Source organism: Thamnophis sirtalis, unplaced genomic scaffold (assembly GCF_051295495.1).
Source record: "Thamnophis sirtalis isolate CommonGarterSnake01/CBP01778 unplaced genomic scaffold, rThaSir2_p1.2 scaffold_4, whole genome shotgun sequence".
Classification (NCBI taxonomy): domain Eukaryota; kingdom Metazoa; phylum Chordata; class Lepidosauria; order Squamata; family Natricidae; genus Thamnophis; species Thamnophis sirtalis.
Window position 1 is genome coordinate 113,986,582 of NW_028261384.1, and position 21,857 is coordinate 114,008,438.

Sequence of the window (21,857 nt, forward strand, 5' to 3'; positions counted from 1 at the left end):
CCCACAGCTTCTGAGCTTGTTGCTGTAGCTCCTTGATCAATGGCCGATGATTGTGGAGATTGTTGCGTTGTGATTTGTTTTTCTGTTTGTCTGGTGGTCATATGGTTAGATCTTTGTTCCTTAACCCCTTGCCCTTCCGGGAGGGGGAGATAATACATTTTGTCTGGTAATTGTGTAGTTTGCTGTTTCTCTTGTCCTGCTCGTGGTTTTTCTCCATATCCCGATGGTTCAAGGTGCCCCACTTTCAGAATCTTATGATAGAAATCTCGAACTTTCCATACAGAGTTGATTCAACTTCAATTCAACTTCAACTCAACTTCAACTCAACTCAACAAAGCTGTGGAGATCTTTTCCATCCTAGCCTCCAGTGCTGTGCTTCTGGTTTGCATCCCCTCCCCCCGCAAAAAAAATTATATGATTGTGTTTAGGCCACACCTGAACAAAAGGGCACAACTAATGAGAAGAAAAGAGTAATTAATCTCTTTCTTTTTAGATCAAACATTTTTAATCTAGATTTTTGCATTTCTAGTAGAATATTCATGAAAATGTCCCTCTCAGAAAGTGATTTTATTTAATTGTTCTGCATTTTTCAAACATTCTAATATATCTTACCTTTTCTCATCAGTTCTTGGCATTCTCTTTTTCAGCATATTTGCTGAAGCTCATTCACTTTTCTTTCATTATTGCTTCCTTCATGATGAGAAGAATCTCAATGTCTAGTATAGGTTACCATCTTTCTGGAATTTGTCAGAGACATTTTGGTGAAGAAGAAACATGAGTAAGTAAACCTTGAATGAGGCTAGTCAATAAATGCTCTAATATTTTCAGAGGTCAGTTAGTGACTGGAAGAAGACACCTCAGTTTATTGGGTTTAATTAAACAGAACTGAAATCATCCAAGATTTAAAGAAGTATCTGTTACACTAGACAACATTTTTTCAAAGGTTTTGTTTTCTAAAAAAAATCCTATGGTGATTATTACAAATATACTTTCAGAATTACTCTATCATGTATGAATCTTGAAAAACATTAAGTTTTAATTATTGTGTTGTATTAAATTGCACAATGTTTCCAACATTGACAATGAGTTCAACATGATTAAAAGTATTTTCTTGCTTATGTGCATGTGTACTTTTTGTCCATTAATAATCAGCCAGCATTGAGGGAATTCAGTTATCCTAGTACGATTTTTCCATTATGGCAATGTCCAGGTGAAACCTGTTCATCATTGACTGTACCTAGAATTTTGGGAAAGAAGTCCAAGTGTGGACTTCTTAAAGAAAATTAATCTTTAGTAACATATTGCAGTTCATTATCTTGTATGCTTAAGAGGTTTGTCAACCAACTGTACATAGCAGTGATTGTGAACCTTTTTTGGCTGCCGTGCCAAAAGCGGGGGGAACAGAGGGGTGGCATGTGCCAGTGTGTCATACCCATAATGCTATGCACACATGCCCACCAGCATGCATGCATGCTTGTGATCAGTGACCTCCCCCTTCCACTTTTGCCTTTTCCCCCTCTGTTTTTTCGCCTTCCCCAGGCTCCAGAGGCTTTCTAGGAGCCTGGGGAGGGGAAAAACAGCCTCCCCCCTGCGATACCCTCCAGAAGCCTTAGGAGCTTCCCTGAAGCCTCCAGAGGGCAAAATCAGACCTACAGGGAACCCAGAAGTTCGGGAATGGTGACTTCTGGTTTGTCCCTAGGCCCGACTTTTGACCTCTGGAACCTTCAGGGGATTTCTCTAAAGGCTCCGGAGGGCGAAAAATGGCCTTAGGTGGAATTCGGAAGTCACTTCCAGTTTGCTCATAGGGTCAGTTTCTGCCTTCCAGAGCCTTCAGGGAAGCCTCCTGAAGGCCTCTGAGGGCTCCAGAGGTCAAAATTCCGCCCTATGGACAAACCGGAAGTCACCATTCCTGAACTTCTGTATTCCCTGTAGAGCTGGTTTTTGCCCTCTGGAGCCTTCAGGGGCCCTCCCTGAAGGCCTCTGAGGGCTCCAGAGGTCAAAAATCCACCCTATGGACAAACCGGAAGTCACCATTCCTCAACTTCTGTATTCCCTGTAGAGCTGGTTTTTGCCCTCCCTGAAGGCTTCGGAAGGCCCTCCCTGAAGGCTTTGGAGAGCAAAAACCAGCCCTACAAGCAAACTGGAAGTGACATCAGGTGTATGAAGGGACACTCAGGCTTCAGAGTAACAAACAGCTCTTTGTTAGCACAATTCAACTATGTACAATCCAGCGAAGGTTGAGTCTGACAGCAGCCCTTTTATAGGGAGCTATCAGACCCTTCGACCAATCAGATTGAATCTCTGTTCCTGCCTGAAGAGAGCACCTTGGCGAAAACCATTAGTACTGTTTCTGATATCTAACACCCCTTCCCTCTTAGATTGGATCAACCGACTTGTGCCATAGTCACACAGGTAGAAGGGCTTTCTAGTGGCTCACCCAGACGTGCGCAGTTTAGTTGGTGGGTGTACTTCAGTCAGGTCAGATGGACCTGTTGTCTCCTCATCTTTGCCTGGTGGAAGTTCCTGGAACTTCTCACAAGCCGCGGCTGGAGTTTCTGGACCTGGTTCACTTGGAACTCGCTGTGGGCCTGCAACAATTTCAGATAAGTGCCCCAGTACCTTCGGGATTGAGTTATCTGTGGAAGGAGTGAATTTGTGCTCCTTTTGAGTAGGGCTTTGGATAACTCATGCAGGAGTTACCTCTGGTTGCCTAAGATTGGACTTGGAGATGCAGCCACAGAGTTGGTCAATGTGCTGTCTCCAATTTTGACCGTCCTCGGGCTCTAATAGGTAAGAGCGAGATCCGGTGATGCCTATTACTGTGGCAGGAATCCAAAGAGACTGGATTACTGTAACACGCTCTACATGGGGCTGTCCTTGAAGAGTGTTCGAAGACTCCAGTTAGTCCAGAATGCAGCCACGCAAGTGATTGTGGGCATACCTAGGTACACCCATGTCACACCTATCCTCTGGGAGCTGCACTGGCTACCCATTGGTCTCCGGACACACTTCAAAGTGCTAGTCATTACTTTTAAAGCCCTACATGATATCGGACCTGGTTACTTGAGAGACCGCCTCCTGCCAATTACCTCCCTGAGGCCTATAAGATCCCACAGATTAGGCCTCCTCCGGATTCCATCTGCCAGTCAATGTCGGCTGGCGACCCCCCCGCGGGAGGTCCTTCTCTGTTGCTGCTCCGGCCCTATGGAATGATCTCCCCGTGGAGATCCGGACCCTTACTACCCTTCCGGCCTTCTGCAAAGCGACCAAGACCTGGCTGTTCCGTCAGACCAGTGGCTGTTGAATTTGTCCAGCCCCATCCTAACTTGTGAATGTTGTGGATCTTTTAATGTTGTCTTGTTTTAGTATGTCCTTCCCTTCCCCTTTTTTACTTGTAAGCCGCCCTGAGTCTCTCTGAGAGTGGGCGGCAAACAAATTAAATAAATAAATAAATAAATAAATAAATAAATAAATACATACATACATACATACATACATACATACATACATACATACATACATACATAGTTCCCCCAGCATAGTTGTGGGCATAAACGTGATCCCCTATGCTAAAGTTTCTTATTTTGCCGATCAAATCTGGGGGCGATGCAGCAGAGTAGTTTGGGTGTAGCCGGTCTAAGTGGGACCTTAGTCAGTGACCCATTAGAAGCTCAGAAGGGCTTCTACCATTGGTAGCACTTGGCGTAATGTGCTGTATGAGGAGGAATTGATCAACCCATGTTTGCCAATCTCCCGGGCCCATCCTGGATAGGGCTTCTTTTGCAGATCTCACCATTCTCTCCGCCTGACCATTGGTAGCCGGATGGAATGGAGCAACCAGGGCATGTTTGATTCCCTCTTCTGTTAAATAGATCTCGAATTGCATGGGCTTAAATTGGGGCCCATTGTCAGAGACTAAGACATTGGGCAGGCCGTGAGTGGAGCAAAGTCTCCGTAGTGCCTTGATGACCACTTCTGCCGTGGTGGAGGTCATGAGGAATACTTCTAGCCATTTCGAGTAGGTGTCCACAACTACCATAAAGGTCTGGCCATGAACTGGGCCAGAAAATCTATGTGCACCCTAGACCATGGTGCTTGAGGTCGCTCCCACTCCTTCGCAGGCGCCTCTGGGGGAGCTGGTCTGGACTCCTGGCATGGTGTGCAGGTAGCTACCCATTCTTCTATCTCCCTGCCCATGTTAGGCCACCACACGTAACTCCTGGCCAAAGATTTCATCCTGACAATTCCAGGATGCCCTATGTGTAAAGCCTCTAATACTGCAATGCGCAGTTTGGGTGGAACAATGACACACACCCCCCAGTAAAAAACCATTTATTACAGACAATTCATCACGTTTGCAGTAAAACATTTTAAATTCAGACCCCATAGGTCCCTTTGGCCAGCTCCTCCACACCCAGCTTAAAACCTGTCAGAATGTAGAGTCTTTTGCTGAGTGACAGATGACATCACAAGATAACACAGGACCAGCCTCAAGACAGTCAATGAGGAGGACAGGCATCTCGTGGGTAGGGTCTGGAAGCAGTTTAGGCAGTGGGCAACAACTCAAGGCATTGGCATGCCCCAAGGTAGAGCCAGGTTGATGGACAAGGTGATAACTGTAGGCGGCGAGGAAGATTGTCCATCTGGTCATTCATGGCGACAAAGAAGCAGAAGTAGGCCAGTCCCCAGCCAGCAAGCCCAGCAGTGGTTTGTGGTCTGTAATGAGTTCAAAGTCACGGCCGTAGATGTACTCATGGAACCGGTTCATGCCGGCAACTGCAGCCAGAGCCTCACGGTCCAGTTGGCTGTAGTTCTGCTCAGCCGCAGACAATGTTAGTGAGTAGTAGGTGATGGGTACCTTGATTCCATTGGGTATGCGGTGGCTGAGGATGGCTCCGATGCCAAACAGGGAAGCGTTGCACATTAGGACAAGTGGCAGGGTCTGTCTGTATTGGATCAAAAATGTGTGCACTGACAGCAGTTTCTTCACTGCGGCAAATGCGGCTGCTTCAGCTCTGCCCAAGGACCACTTGGTGTGTTTGCTGAGAAGCCGATGCAAAGGCTCAGCAACTGTGGCTTTCTGTTTGAGAAAGTCGATGTAAAAGTTAAGGAGCCCAAGGAACGCATGCAGTTCGGTCTGATTGCGAAGTGTAGGGGCGTCCTGGATTGCCTTGATTTTTTTGTTGATTGGGTGAATTCCATGGCTGTTTTTCACCCACCGGAGTCATCTGGGAAGCTTCCTGAAAGTTCTGGAGGGCAAAAAAAATGGTCCTATGAACAAACTGAAAGTCCGATTTGACCATAGGACCAGTTTTTCGCACAGAGTGTGAAAAATGGTCTTAAAAGAAGGCTGAAATCAGCTGGCCAGAGCATGCATGCATTCTAACCATCTGACAGGGCATTGCCTTGCGTGCCCTGACAAATGGCTCCGCGTGCCACCTGTGGCATGCGTGCCATAGGCTCGCCATCACGGGTATATTATTTGGTCTTTTGTGGTGTCAAGAAACAACAGCAGCATCCTTGAATGGTTTCCATGTATTTTTTTCTGTCTCCAGTAACAAATCTTTGAACTACTTGTCATTGATGATATATCTCATTTGTGGACCAATCAAGTGCCTTCCTTAATCTTAGTATTGCAGCAGATTTGAGGTTTGCAATCTATCCCTTCTACAGGTATTTGGCTTGTTGATGCCCTAGAGTCTCCTGAGCTACTAGGTGTGGTTCCCCTTGAGTATTGTCGTGATAAGGATCATGGTGTTCCTGGCAATATTACTTCTAGTGGAGGCATGTAAGGCAGTGGTTGGGGCAATTCTTCTGGGGCACTAGCTAGGACTGGTGGTTTCTGCTTGGGACTTTTGGGGAGTGTAACCCGAACAGCCATAAGCACACACTGTTGGTTTTGGCATTTCTTTAACCAAGCTGGAGGTCTCCTCAACAGATTATACCACATGTCAATATATGGGCTTGATCCGGATGTCCTAAATCAGGATCAAACACCAACCTATGGACATTTAAAGCTATGTTGGGATCAAAAGTACCTTTGTCAGGCCATCCAAAAGCAAAAGTGGGCCATTCAGATTCACAAAATTTCCTAAGCTCATGCCTGCTCCACTTAATGCCATAGTCCTGAGTCATATACCCTTCCTTAAAATGGTTTAACATACATTGTAAGGGGGTCAAGGGAACACTGCTACCCCCACCCATGGTCCTCCCAGGGTACCAGACAACAAAGATTTAACAATCACCTCACACAGGCTCTGACCCAGGGTACCGGGTAAACACAGCTACCGTAGGGAAATGCAGTAGCCCCCCCCCCTCAATCACACACACTCATGCACTAGACAATCCACCCCCAAAACCTTCCACCTAGCGAGGGAGATCAGGCCTCACCTCTGGCTCAACAAGGAGTCCAGGCCTAAATAGGGTTTTCCCACAGTACTTGCCTCTTGTACTTGGCTTCCCTCCTGCGATGCTGGCCAGCCTTTCAGACACCTGGTCTCTGGTCCTTCTCTGGTGGTTCTTGGAATCGCCAACCGCCACTGCCGGAGCCCTCTGTCACTGGGAAGTCCCTCGGATCAAGGGTCCGTTGGCGCCAGGGAGGTTTCCCCTGACCAGATGAGCCCCGACACTGGGGTGGGGCGTCCCAGAGGGTTTGTAAAAACCCCTTGGCTCCTGGCTGGCTCGCCAGAAATGTTGCAGCAGATTTGAGGTTTGCAATCTACTTACGAAAGACTAGGAGCCAAGACCACAAAGGTTCCAAGAGAAGACAGGTTTATTGGACGCGTCCAAAGTTCAAGTGTGATTGACACCAAGACTGAACTGCCGGGGCTATCCCCTGGCAGAGATTTTATACTTTTTAATTAAACATTACAAATCAAGAGGCGTTACAATAGGCGGATACATTTTAGGGTCAAGACCCTGCTGAGATCAGTAAAATACATTTTTGGAAAAATTACAAATACATGATTCTCATAAAGTTCCAAGTTACAATAGGGAAGTGAATCTTGGTTACTCATGAAGCAAACAGGTTATATTGCTAAAATATTGCTAAAATATCGCTGATTGAAGGTTAAAATATTGCTGATTTTAAAGCACGCACAAGGCTGTCATGATTATTTTTGGTTTGTTCCTTACACTCATGCTTCCTGTTTCACTCTTGTGCAAAGCTTGCATTTACGTTCCCTTAATTTTTGCAATACGAAAAAGAGGAAGTTTTTAGGCAGTAGTTCAAAAGTGAGCTTTGATTTTGATATTTAGCATTTTAAAGGTTATAATATTTAGCCTGTTAGAATCACCTAACCTGGTCAACCATTGGTGGGTTTACCTCTGTACCCCCTCCTGCATCATTAGCATCAGTTATTCTTGAAAACATCTGTCTCAAATACATCCTTGGTTGTATAAATAGAGGCATAGAATCAAAATCACATGAAGGATTAGTACCACCTATAAATCTTTAATAAGACCACACCTGGAATACTGCACCCAGTTTTGGTCACCACATTATAAAAATAATGTTGAGACTTTGGAAGAGCAACTACAATTATTAAAGGCCTTGAGACAAAAACATATGAAGAATTGTTGCAGGAATTGGGTATGGCCAGTCTAAAGAAAAGAAGGAATAGGGGTGACATGCTAGCAGTATTCCAATATTTGGGGGCTGCCAAAGAAGAGGGGCTCTGCTTATTTTTCAAAGGACCAGAAGGAAAGGTAAGAAGCAATGGATGGAAACTAATCAAGGAGACATGGAACTTGTAGTTAACTAGAAACTGCCTAAAGACAATTAACCAGTGGGACAGCTTGCCTACAGAAGTTGTATGAGGATTCATCACTGGAGGTTTTTAAAAAAGACTGGATCTACCTTATTCATTGCTTTCAAAAAAATTTTATCAGTCTGATATATCATACCAGTTTTATGTGAAGTGGAAACAAAAATATCAGGAAAATATTTTATTTTTACTGTAGAAGGGGGCAAACATAAAGAGGCCTATCTGAATACACTTGGATATCTAATTCCATTGGATCCTTCCCTATTTCTCTCTCTGTTCACCTCTGAAAGAGATTAAGCAGTCACTCGGACTCCATTCCTTTTATTCCTGTTTAAGCAGAAATGCTTCCTACTTATATTGCAATAAATCATTTGGTGGTGCTCCCCTTTTCTATTCAAGTCTGGCCATATTAAATTGACCATCCAAGGTGATGCATAATATCAGTAAGTTAGCTACAATATACCACCTCAAATAAACTGTTAAAAATATCAAGCATATCTCTTGGCATCATCACTTTGTTCACAAATACAATCAATCTTTTCTTAAAATATCAATGTGATATTCAATCACTCAGATATTCCCATTCATGATTCTTGCCCAATACCCATAAAGATAGGAATATTAGAAAAGTTAGCTCCAAAAAAAATTTCTTTAGGTCTTCTCTAGGGGACTGAACTTTGGCTTAATAATTATCTTCTTGTTTGTGCATCTAAATTGCTATTATTAAATCTGCTATTCTCAAAATACCAATGAATTTCAATGCCCATTACAAAGACTAGGAAAAAAGATGCAGCATGTTCCTTCTCTCTTTCTCTTAAAATGTCAGGATCATTTCAAGCTGAAGAGAAACATAGTAAGCTTATGAGTGAAAAAGGATTCCCCACATCTGTTCTTGGTTAAATCAAGATTCAGACACAAGGAAGCCGGATGTGTTAATGGAAAAATTGCTAATGGTTTTATCCTAAGGAATGAGAGAAGTTCTTTGAGATTTGCCCTTGTAATGGGGATGGAAAATTTATTGATCTTAATGCTACTGTTGAGTCCCCATGTGGCGTGCATAACTCACAGGTGCAGTATCTTTCATCCATATCCTCCACATCACAAGTACCATCATCCAGGAGACCTTACGGTTGGTGGAATTTCATCTCAACTTGGTTCAGTCTCTGAAAAAACCACCTTTGAAGGTTATCCCCCAGCAGCATTGCCTGGACAGTTTCTGTAAGGAACGTAATTATTTATTTATATTATTCCTGCATTTATGACTGACAAACAAAAATAATTATAGAATTTCCATCAGAAAATAATAGATGAGGTGAAATTAAAGAGATGCTAAGAATAGCATTTTTTAATCCCCCAAACAACATATACTGTGGAAAAGAATGAAGTTTTAAAAGCAGACTTCCTAAGACTGAGTATCTACCGGTATGATTCTCAGCCATTGCCATATTGCCCAGGTGATACAGTGGGGAGAAAGCTTGGGAACGCTGATTACACCTCTTATTCGTTTTTCTGTATAGTCCTCCTAAATAAAATGTATTAAGTTGCCTTGTATCTAATAAAACAATGGCCTCCTTCAAACACACAATAATTTCTTCTACTCCAACTAACAATACAGGAGTGTCTACAAGCCTGGCTCTGTGTCAGAAGACTGTCTACCTTTTTGAAAGCCACATGTATATATATGGCCAAATATGGTTTTATCCTAAGGAATGAGAGAAGTTCTTTGAGATTTGCCCTTGTAATGGGGATGGAAAATTTATTGATCTTAATGCTACTGTTGAGTCCCCATGTGGCGTGCATAACTCACAGGTGCAGCATCTTTCATCCATATCCTCCACATCACAAGTACCATCATCCAGGAGACCTTACGGTTGGTGGAATTTCATCTCAACTTGGTTCAGTCTCTGAAAAAACCACCTTTGAAGGTTATCCCCCAGCAGCATTGCCTGGACAGTTTCTGTAAGGAACATAATTATTTATTTATATTATTCCTGCATTTATGACTGACAAAAAAAAAATAATTATAGAATTTCCATCAGAAAATAATAGATGAGGTGAAATTAAAGAGATGCTAAGAATAGCATTTTTTAATCCCCCAAACAACATATACTGTGGAAAAGAATGAAGTTTTAAAAGCAAACTTCCTAAGACTGAGTATCTACCGGTATGATTCTCAGCCATTGCCATATTGCCCAGGTGATACAGTGGGGAGAAAGCTTGGGAACGCTGATTACACCTCTTATTCGTTTTTCTGTATAGTCCTCCTAAATAAAATGTATTAAGTTGCCTTGTATCTAATAAAACAATGGCCTCCTTCAAACACACAGTAAATTCTTCTACTCCAACTAACAATACAGGAGTGTCTACAAGCCTGGCTCTGTGTCAGAAGACTGTCTACCTTTTTGAAAGCCACATGTATATATATGTAGATTCCAGACATTCCCTGTTTTTATATCTGCAATTGTTTGCACAGATTTCTTGCAGAAATAAATATTGAATTATTTACGCCTATACAATTGCAGTTGTCTACAGATTTATTCTACATCCTCGTAGCTGAGTTTTGCCATGTTAGAAGTATAGGATTACTTGTTATAGAAGGGGCTGGCATGTTAGACTATGTTAGAATGTACAAACCTCTAGGATCCCCTTCTGATGTGCAATGCAACTCTCATTGTAGTGGAATTCCTAAGAATTACCAGCAAATCCTGACTTTGGCGTTTGCAATAAAGGAGATCAATGAAAACCCACAAATCTTACCCAATCTCACCCTGGGCTTCCATATTTATGACAGCTATTGCAATGCTCGAAAGACTTATCAGGCCATCATGCTGCTCCTATCAGCAACTGAGACACTGGTCCCCAACTATGTATGTAACATCCAGAATAAAGTCATAGCTGTTATTGGAGGACTGGATGCTGAAACCTCCCTTCAAGTGGCAACTCTCTTGGATATCTATAAGATTCCACAGGTAATCTGAACATTCTTGCATGCCAAGATCATTCTACTTTTAGTGTCCCACTTTTACAATTGAGCCTTGTTTTTTAGTGTTACATACAGTCTATTCAAGTAAATAATGTAGATGTTCATTGACTGTGAATGGCTGTTAAGTATTAAACTCCCACAGGTAGAATGGACATCCTTGCATGGAATGTGATGCTACTTATGACATGGTCCTTTCACAATGCAATTGTCAGCCTCTGCTTTGCTGTTGCTTCGGCTGCCATGAAACGGGGAGGGAGGGCATGGTATTTGGGAGGGGTTACTAATTGTGCTGGAGGAAGGTTCTGGAGCTCAACTGCCTGTCGGACTACGCATGCGTAGGAGATTCCCGCCAGGACTAACGGCACCGACATTCCATCTTCGTGATGTCTTTTGAAGTTATCTCACACCTGACACTTGGGAGAATTATGATTGGACTGTAACTGTGATGCCAAGGGGAGGGGTATGGATTATTCTATATATCAATCGCTTTCGCGCCTAAATAATCAGTCTTCGCTTCGCTATGCCTTTAATCATTTATAATTAGTAAAAGTACACTTGATTTCTACTCATGGAGTCTCGTGGTCTTCTTTCCTAATTATCTAATGGAGAGGTTCTGACAGCAATTTTGTTTTTCAGGGTTAAATATATTCAAATAGTAAGTAGTATTCGGAGTCAAATAGTGAATAGTTCTGAACTAGAAATATAACTCTTCTCTGAAATTTGGCATCTTTGTGTTTCAGCCAAGTCTAGCCATTTTTCTTGAATTTAACTTAAGTTTTTTAGCCCAAAACAGGGCATCATCTGCAAACAAACGTTTTCACACATTCATGTCTTAATATTCTCCAGAAAGCATTTCATGTGTCTAAGGAAGATTAGCAGCATTCAATATAAAAATCAACCCAATAGCAGTTATGCACCAGAACCCATTACATTACTGAAGGGTAAAGTACCTGGCTCAACACTACAGTGTGCCCACATCTGTAATTTTTTTATTTTTTTGAATAAATACAAACAGACAAAACACACACACACAAAACCCACAAAACTATCTTCCATTACAAATTGTAGAAAGTGTGTTGATTGGCTACAAAAACTTTTGTGCAGCCCTTCCACAGTCATCACCTACAATTCATATAAAATCATACATTTTAAATGAAGTATATTTATAGATATTACTATCATCAAACTTCAAACTTCATTTGACTATAAATGTTTTTATGTCCTTTTCTATAAAATATTCCAGATTTAAAGCAAAATCACATAATGACATTCCATTAGCTCTTCCCAATATCATCCAGTAACATTATATCTTTATCACATGTTCTAATTAAAAATTGGTTATATTTAATAACAGAGTTTTTAAACATCCTTTTCCTCTTATCAAACATATATATATATAACTGTATCCATTATCACTTCATTTTATACATAATGCTCTAAATTTAAGTAAATTTGACTTATTTTTTTTATTATAAGTTTTCATTACATCAACCTGTGTCTTTCCAGTAATAATGCAGTCTTATGTCTCTTGGTACTTTCACAATGCAATTCTGTTTTTTAGAGTTAAATATATTCAAATAGTAAATAGTATTCGGAGTCAAATAGTGAATAGTTCCGAACTAGAAATATAACTCTTGTCTGGAATTTGGCATCTTTGTGTTTCAGACAAGTCTAGCCATTTTTCTTCTGTACCTTGGGGTCATAATGCCCAATTATTCAATGTTTTGAAAATTGTTGTATAAAGCTTGGTTTGCTGTCTCTGGATCTTGATTTGGTTTTTGTTTTAATATTTATAAATAGCAGTCTGATTAAGAATAACTTCATGAAGTGAATCCCAACTGGGTAACTAACGTAAAGTTTAATAGTTTAATGGTTTAATGTAAAATGTATATCACCTCCCAGTTGAAACCATCTCTGTTCTGAAATTGAAGAAATTTCATGAAGTCTTTGACTGCCAATTGACCTTCACACATTTGTCCTGCATAATCAAATCAAGAGTTTATTCCAGTCTTAGCCTTTAAATTATATATTCCATATGAATGCTTTATATTTTGTAACTAAAAGTCTTTGGTTATGTTTATGATGCACTCAATTTATTTTGCTATCTTGGGCCTTATAGGGATGTCAAAAGTTTGTAATAAGTTCTTAGTGTCTGAAACGTTTCTGAGATATGGCAGAGCTGTTTTTCCCCCATGAGATGTGAAGATTGCACTGTGATTTTATATGTGGCTAGATATTTCTTTATACAGTTACATTTTCTATTTTTATATAGTGAATGATTTTACAACAAAATGAATGTTTATGAAGTATAATATAAAAGGTCTGTAACAATTCCTGAAGTTTTGTTTTACCTTCAATAGTAGAAATCTAACATTTTAAAATTGTACATCAACATACAAATTACTTGTTCTTCTGTGCATTTAGTCAAAACTATTGGATTTTGCATGTGGAAAAGCAAGGATTATATAGTCTATTTTGATATTTGAAAATATGAAGCAGCAATTACCAAGAATCTACTCCTTGGTTTTAGATAAATTCATATCAGTAATTCCTCCAGATCTGGAGCATCACTGAATGCCATTCAGCAGACTTACAATATCTTCCACGCTATTAGACTTTCCAGAGCCACTATCTCAATGGAATTCTCATTTCAAGAAGGCAATGAATTCCTTTCCAGAATTCCCATCTCAGTCTGGCACTCAAGACTGTTTTCAAGGGTTGGTATAATGATTATTAATTCAATATATGTTGATTGTTTTGAACACTTGAAAATCATATCTAGATACTGCTCTTATCTTCTTTTCCTTTTCCTCTCAGCTCATTTATGGCTCTGCTCCAATAATGAATGATAAAACTCCAGGCCTTTCATTTTATCAGATGGTTCCTCCAGAAGAACTTCAGCATAAAGGGATTCTTTCACTACTGCTACATTTTAATTGGACATGGGTTGCGATCCTCATCATGTACAATGATCAGGGAGAAATATTTGTAGAAACAATGGTTCCTCTGTTGTCCAAAAATGGGATTTGTGTTTCTTTCATTCAACAAGTCCCCAAAATTACTGATTTCAATAGCCTTGAAGGCATGCTTCAGCAGGCAGCAAAAATCTATGATCATGTCATGGGTGGTAATACCAATGTACTGCTTTATGATGGAGAATCCTTTGCTCTGAGCTATTTGTTATGGATACAGTATGTTCCTAATATAGAAGAGGTGAGAAGTAAACCAAAAGGTATTGTGTGGATAATGACAGCACAGGTGGAGTTCAGTTTAAATCCTTTTCAGCGTGCTTGGGATATCAAAATAATTGATGGTGCCCTTTCCTTGATAGTGCACTCCACTGCTCTACCAGAGTTCAGATCATTTGCTAGGAAGCAAAACCCCTTCACTGCAAAGGGAGATGGATTTATCAGACAGTTCTGGCAAGAAGCCTTTGACTGTGTATTCCCAAATGTTATGAGTGATGTGCCTGAGAATATTTGCAGTGATACAGAGGATTTGGAAAGCCTTCCTGGGACTCTTTTTGAAATGGACATCACTGGCCACAGTTACAGTGTCTACAATGCTGTTCATGCCATAGCTCATGCTTTACATGCTCTTACATCCTCTAGAAATACTGAGAGATCAATGGTGGGTAGAGTAAAAAGAAACATTCATCATCAAGACTTCTGGCAGGTAATAAATATCCTCATTAGGAAAAGTACTATGAGTAAGCATGATAGCAGCCTTGAATCTGTATTTAGACTATTTCCCATGTTGTAGAATTGGGGAAAAAAATGCTTCAATAAAAATGTTGTGCTTCTTTAATAATTGATTTTTTTTCTTATTTAACTATTAATTACTACATGCCTATTATCCATTGATTTCTTTTGTTTCTTCTCCATTATTAGATAACTTGTAACTTTTTAAATTTTCGATTCCCCATGAACCTCACATGGAAATATATCTGTATATTTTTCTACATTTTTATTATCATAAAGAGAGAGATTTAATTTAGCTCTGGCTGTGGGCAAGGATGAAAGCCTTTGCTTTCACAAATACTGAGAAGTGGCATCGCATCATTGTGCTTCATGAAGAGGATTACTCCTGTGCAGAAATAGCCAAGAGAGTGAAATGCCATCGCACCTCAGTGAACAGAGTGGTTGAAAAATACCAAATAACTGATTCAGTTGATGACAGGCTCCACTCCGGAAGACCAAAAAAGATGACAAAACGGCAAGATTGGGCTCTGAAACACATTTCAATGGCTGACAGGCAGCTCACCTCACCTCAGATTAGAAGAATTTGGGGTGAAACATGGTGTAAAAGTGTGTACAAGCACAATGCATTGCAGACTGCTTGCCAGAGAGCTCAAAAGCTGCAGGATTTGAAGTAAACCTTTGCTCACAGACGCTCACTGCTCTCGTTGACGTCCGTGAGCCAAGAAGTATGCCAAGTGGACTAACGAATAGTGGGCCAAGGTAATCTTCAGTGACGAGAGCAATTTCTACTTGACTGGGAATCAATGCAATAAGTATGTCAGAAGACTGCCTGAATCTATTTGTGAAGCATCCATTGCACGTGATGATCTGGGGCTATATCGCTGCTTCTGGTATTGGTCAGATACAAATCATGCAGGGAATCATGAATTCCAAGCAGTATGCTGAAGTCCTGGAAAAAACTATGTTTCCTTATGTTCAGCAACTTGTAAGGAAGAATTTTTACTTCCAGGATGACAACGCTCCCTGTCATCGAGCCAAGTCCTTCCAGCAGTAGATGAAGAAGCCTGGCGTTCAACTCCTGGATTGACCAGCTCAGAGCCTGGATTTGAACCCAATTGAAAACTTGTGGGCCAAGATTAGTTAAAAATAAGCAAGAAGCATCTGAAGACCAAGCAGGAGCTGATTGAATCCATTATTGCAGCCTGGTACCACATTGTCACCAAAGATCACATGCAAAGGCTTATGCAGTCTATGCCAAAACAATGCGGCCTGGTTACAAGCAATAAGGACTGGTGAATTTCATATTAGTAACCATGTTTGGTTACATAAATGGTCCTTTTCAGGGCCCAAACAATAAAAATGTTAACAAAACACTAGCATCGGCCTTAGTAGTTGCAAAATGTATGCCACTAGATATGCATCAGTTAATCTGTTTTCATAGTCATTGTAAGCATGCATTGTAAGAATGCAAGAAAATTCACAACCCCCATCCAAACAGCACCAAATTGCAAAATGCTTATGTTTTTCATATAAAAACCACCAGTGTTTATTTAAATATAACAATATTTACATAGCAGTTAGCATAAAATATCATAAAATCAATGGCCTATACCAAAAAATGTCATAAACCATAAACTGTAAACTGTAAAGCGTGCAGGACTTTTTCACAAGCTGTATGCGCTTCTATTTAGGATTTCTGCACATGACCAGACAAATGATACTGTGGTGATGCTGACCAGGTATCTAGGGATCTAAGAATCTGGATGGAGAGTACTGAGAAACTTTAGGTTTGACCCTTTAAGACTAGCTTTTGGTTTCCTTCCAGATGCAATTTAAAGTGTTGATCAACAGTTTTAAAGCCCTGTGTGGTACAGGGCCAGGTTAACTGAAGGGCCACCCTTTCCCTAAGTACATCTATTCATCCTACCAGGTCACATAGGGTAGGAACACTCCTACTGTAGTTCCTGCCCCTAAATATTACCATCTTATGGAAGCTAGGAAGCATGTCTTTTCCATGGCAGTCCCTGTTCTTTGGAACATTCTCTGCCCTGACATTTGAAAGGTCTCTGTCCTACTTGCCTTGTTTTAAATAAACAAATTATTTTAATTTATATCTTTGACTGCATCTTCTCTTTAATTGCAATACAATGAGAAGGAAGAAAAACGTGACTAAATATCTACATTTCAGTTCTCTATCAGCATGGAGTCTGTAATCCAAAATTCTTGCATTTTTATTTTCAATTTAGTTCCAATATTTTTTGAGAAGTGTGGCTTTTAACAATAATGCCGGGGAACAGATCTCCTTTGATCAGAATGGGATTGTAGCAGCTGGCTTTGATATTATCAATATGATACCTTTCCCGAACAAGTCATTTCTTCGTGTGAAAGTTGGAAATGTGGACCATTCAGCCACTCCAGATAAAATATTAACCATCAATGATGAGATGATAACATGGCACAGCTGGTTTAACCAGGTAGAGTTTAATTATTGTCCTTATTTCTGAATCAACAGGCTTTCTCTAATTTATGAAGTTTTATCATATTGGACAAAAGGAATTTTTTATATAGAGTTAGTTCCACATAAGCAACTTCTAGACCCATATTGCATTATGAATAAAATTGACCATTAACTTTTCTAGGTGAAAGTTAGTGAGGCATCATGTTTTCATGATATAATAATATTGTAATGTAATGTAATTATGACAGTATTATTATATAATAATATTATAAGAATTTATGAGTGCATTTGTTTAATCTAAACACAAGTATATTTAACTGAGCTTTATATTGGTGTTTTTGCAATATAAAAGTCTTTTCTGAACCATTATTTCTACCCCTAAACTGAAAAAATGCCATGCCATGTTTGCATCATTTCAAATATGGACACTAGTCCAAAAGCCTCCAGATATATAAGGTTTGTCTTTAATCACCAGGTGAAACCTGTTTCTGCCTGCAGTGAGAGCTGTTATCCTGGGTTCAGCAAAAAAGTGAAAGAGGGGGAGCCATTTTGCTGTTATGACTGCATCCCATGCCCGGAAGGGAGGGTTTCAACCAAGAATGGTAAGATATATTCATCTACTCCTCATTTTTTTCTATCCATAAAACAATTAATTACATGTTGATTAAAGTCAAGATGGTGTTCACTCTAAAATGTGGGGAAGTTTTCTCAACCTGAAAATTAATCATTTATTCTCTCTGGAAGAGTCAAATATAAATTGACCATTAGATGATGATGATGATGATGATGATGATGATGATGATGATGATGATGATGATGATGGTGGTGGTGGTGGTGGTGGTGGTGGTGGTGGTGGTGGTGGTGGTGGAGGAGGAGGAGGAGGAGGAGGAGGAGGAGGAGGAGGAGGAGGAGGAGGAGGAGGAGGTGGTGGTGGTGGTGGTGGATAAATTGGATAACTATTTGTCTGAAATAATATAAAGTTTCCTGCCTGAGCAGTGCATTGGATAGAAGACTTCCAAGGTCCCTTCAATTCTGTTATTCTATTCTAAATTACATTAAATGATCTCCATTCACACCCTGAGGGCTATCATCCAATTATTTATGAACCATCTCTGTAAGTCCTATACACAAGCATCACTGAACAATATTTACATCACTTTTTTTGTTTACCATAAATATATAAACTTTTCTAAACCAATGGTTTTCATCACATTAAATAACTTTGGTGGCTACAGACCACGGCCATGGACCCCCCATGATTTAACTCAAGATTTGTATCATAACATTTTTTTCAAATCTTCAAGGATCCCCTTTGACCACTGGTCTAGATAATTTTCATTTACATGCGTCAGATCCCATCTTCAAAACAATGATATCTAATGGAATCCAGATGTTTCTCTACCCCAGTTTCTGCCTTCTTGAAATACTATCTCTCTCGTAGTTTGAGTAGCCTTAACCTTACTGTTTTTAAAACAAGCTTGGTAACAAGCTAGACTCTGTGTTAGGGAAGTAGAAGCTTTCTGGTTGAAATTACATTAATGTTTCATAGGTTAACACCACCTTTTACTAGACTGATTTTCTATTTTTCAGTTGTATGCCCTCCAGAATCATAAAAAATGGCCTTTTAGATTTCATAGACAAAGAAATGTTTCTCCTGACATACATATCTTCTATTTCTATAAAACAGCATGTGCAAAAGTGTCTGTGTGTGTGTGTGTGTGTGTGTGTGTGTTTGTGTGTGTGTGTTTGTGTGCATGTTCATGCACGCTTATATATAGACTTTCTTTCTTTTAACATTCTCCCAACATTTATATATCTTGACTTTTCACCATCAATATTATCTTTTTTAGCCAATATTCTTTCAATTATCTATTTGCTCTGATCTTTTGCCATTTATGGATCACTTGCAAAAATTTGTATTAATTTTCAAATCTATATTCTTTGTTGCCTGATAGCAAAAATTAAGCAGAACTTAAGTTTTTTAGCCCAAAACATGGTATCATCTGCAAACAAACATTTTCACACATTCATGTCTTAATATTCTCCAGAAAGCATTTCATGTGTCTAAGAAAGATTAGCAGCATTGTATAAACAACCCATGCTCTTCTCACTATCACTCTCTGTAAACAAGCTGAGGAACCTTGAAATGCAAAATCAAATGACCAAAGAAAAAAAAGAATAGAAAATATTTCCAAGCTTTCCAAGCCTCCAGCCTTCAAGTGGCAGTGTTACTTCCTTTTCCTCTGTTATTACAGCCCTCTTTGTATTCCTTTTATATTTGCTTTATATTCCAGGCTGAAAGAAAACTAAATTGTTAAATGGAGCAAAAAAAACAACCCATCCAATCCAGCATTATAAAAATAAGAAAAAATAATAATCCATAGGTATAAAAAAATATAAAAAGTAGTAAAAGAAAAACTAATCCATTCAATTTAAAGAATAGGAAACATTTGCAAAAGTTCCATCCATAAAAGAATTTTTTTTTAAATGAAGGATGACACACTGTCTAATGTAGATTAATTTCACTGCTTGTTCTCATCTGTTTTCAAATTTAGCTTTAATTTTTTTGTGGGTAGTCTCTTTTATTATAATAGATTTCCTCACCAGATGGACACACTTTCTCTTTCTGTTTTCCTCTCATTCCGGAGCTGTCCCAACTTCAGCAGCTTCAATGGCTGTGCTTCTGTTGCCAGCAAAAAAAGATTCTCTTGGATCAATCAGGGACTTTGCAGTGTCCCTGAGATTAGCAGGACATACTCTTCACATCTGTACTTTTAGGGATGTCCCCAGGGAGTGGGCGGCATACAAATCTTATTAAAGTTGCAAAGTTGCAAAGTTCTAGGTTAGAAGCTATCCAGTCCAAATATTCAAAGTTCCTAATATGGGTTTCTTATGTTACCCTTAGCCCTCTTATCCACCTGAAATTAGGCTCTATCTCTTTAGAATTTTTTCAGATATTAGTTAAAGGGATTTCTTTAGGAAACATACTTGTTGGCATTACCTTAATTAAAAATTATCTGTATGATAATATATACTATAGCAATAATGCAAATGTAGAAATGCAGACCATACATGAGGATAACATATCAATCTTTTTTTTTTCAGATAGAAATGAGTGTTCTAAATGCAAAGACAAATTCTATCCAAACAAGAAACATGATTTTTGTATTCCCAAAACTATTAGTTTCTTGACTTATGAAGAACCATTAGGAATCAGTTTAGCCTGCCTTGCTTTTTCTTTTTCTTTTTCTACTGTTTTTGTGCTTGGAGTATTTATGAGACACCACAACACTCCCATCGTCATAGCCAACAACCGGGATCTCTCCTATACACTCCTCATTGCCCTCCTGCTCTGCTTCCTTTCGGCACTGCTCTTCATTGGCCAACCAGGAAGATTTACCTGTCTACTCCGACAAGCTATTTTTGGTATAGTCTTTTCAGTGGCTGTTTCTTCTGTCTTGGCAAAAACCATCACGGTGGTTCTGGCTTTTATGGCCACCAAACCAGGATCCAAGATGAGTAAGTGGGTGGGGAAAAAAATATCTAATTCCATCATTGTTTCCTGCTCCCTGATTCAAACAAGCATCTGTATTTTGTGGCTGGCAAGAGCTCCCCCCTTCCCAGATGTTGATATGATCACGGTTATTGAAGAAATTATCCTGCAATGTAATGAAGGCTCTGTGACCATGTTTTATTGTGTCCTTGGCTACATGGCTTTCCTGGCTCTTATCAGTTTCATCACAGCTTTTCTTGCCAGGAAATTACCTGACAGTTTCAATGAAGCCAAGTTCATTACCTTCAGCATGTTGGTCTTTTGTAGTGTTTGGCTGACCTTTGTCCCAGCGTACCTGAGTTCCAAAGGGAAATACATGGTGGCTGTGGAGATCTTTTCCATCTATGCTTCAGGTGCTGGGCTGCTGGGCTGCATCTTTTTCCCCAAATGTTATATCATTGTGTTTAGGCCAGACTTGAACAACAAGGAACAAATAATGAGAAAAAAAGGGTGATTAATAACCACTCTCTGTCATCCTCAATCAAAAGATTTTAATCTAGATTTCTAAACAATATAGAATATTCATAGAAATATCCATCTGCAATCCTGATTTATATAATTTTTCGAAGATTTAACTAAGGGGAAAGTATGTACCCTGATTCTTTGTTTCAGTTGTTGAGACATTAACTTGTCTTTTAAGCATCTTTTCTGAAGCACATTCAGCTGTATAATCTATGTATAGTAGCTTCAATCTTGAACATTGGCCATTGTAGTCTAAGATTTTTTTTTCTTAACCTTTGGGCTGTTAACTGTTAAAGACATTTTGGTTAGCAGATCTCCAGGGGAAATATGGTGAGTTAAAGATGAACAACGACCACAGCAAAAACCAAGAGACTTATGGTTATTCAGTTTCTTGGAATCTTTTCAGATAAAGAGAGGAAGGGTGAATGCCTACATGTGCTACAGATAACTGTTCCTTACAAGTAGACCACAGGACCTGGCTGCTTAGGGATCCCAACACCCATAAAGACTGCTTGAAATTACAGCAGGGTAAAAATACAGCTCTGCAAACAATCCTCACATTTAAGCATTCCTACAGCCACATGAATGCCCGTTAGGCACATGAATGCCAGTCACAACTAGCTTACAACAAGCAGAGTTATGTCTGCTGTAGTCACGTGATTTTCCACTTGGTGGCAAAGTTTCATATCCCAATTGAATGACTAAATGGGAATTACTCAAAGGCTTATATTCAAAGGCTTTAGGGCAGGGGTATCAAACTCAATTTAATTGAGGACCATATCAGGGTTGTGTTTGATCTCGGGGGGGGTGGGGCAAAGGTGGACGTGGCCAGTGTGGACATGAACAGCTCAACCTCAATTGTGTCTGGCATTCCTGCTTTAGCCCAATGCTCATCTAGCAAAAAGGACTCCCAAGCTCCATTTTTGGCTGCAAC

General features: G+C 39.8%; 1 protein-coding gene across 1 annotated transcript; it reads left to right on the forward strand.

Annotated features, from left to right (window-relative positions):
* Positions 1-4,600: 4,600 nt before the first annotated feature.
* Positions 4,601-20,915, forward strand: LOC148046278 (vomeronasal type-2 receptor 26-like). The gene is made up of 9 exons (XM_087714654.1): positions 4,601-4,832; positions 5,674-5,788; positions 8,835-8,984; positions 9,576-9,725; positions 10,240-10,735; positions 13,567-14,424; positions 16,697-16,924; positions 17,384-17,510; positions 20,014-20,915. Exons 1-9 carry the CDS (start codon positions 4,601-4,603, stop codon positions 20,913-20,915), a joined length of 3,258 nt encoding a protein of 1,085 aa, XP_087570780.1.
* The last annotated feature ends 942 nt before the right edge of the window (positions 20,916-21,857 follow it).

What these genes read in the sequence shown, in the direction of transcription:
- LOC148046278 (XM_087714654.1), top strand. Translation starts at nt 4,601, where the DNA reads ATGGACAAGGTGATAACTGTAGGCGGCGAGGAAGATTGTCCATCTGGT. An exon ending in GCATTGCCTGGACAGTTTCT is followed by an intron (nt 9,726 to 10,239) that starts GTAAGGAACATA and finishes TTGTTTGCACAG; the next exon opens with ATTTCTTGCAGAAATAAATA. An exon ending in ATCATCAAGACTTCTGGCAG is followed by an intron (nt 14,425 to 16,696) that starts GTAATAAATATC and finishes TTTTCAATTTAG; the next exon opens with TTCCAATATTTTTTGAGAAG.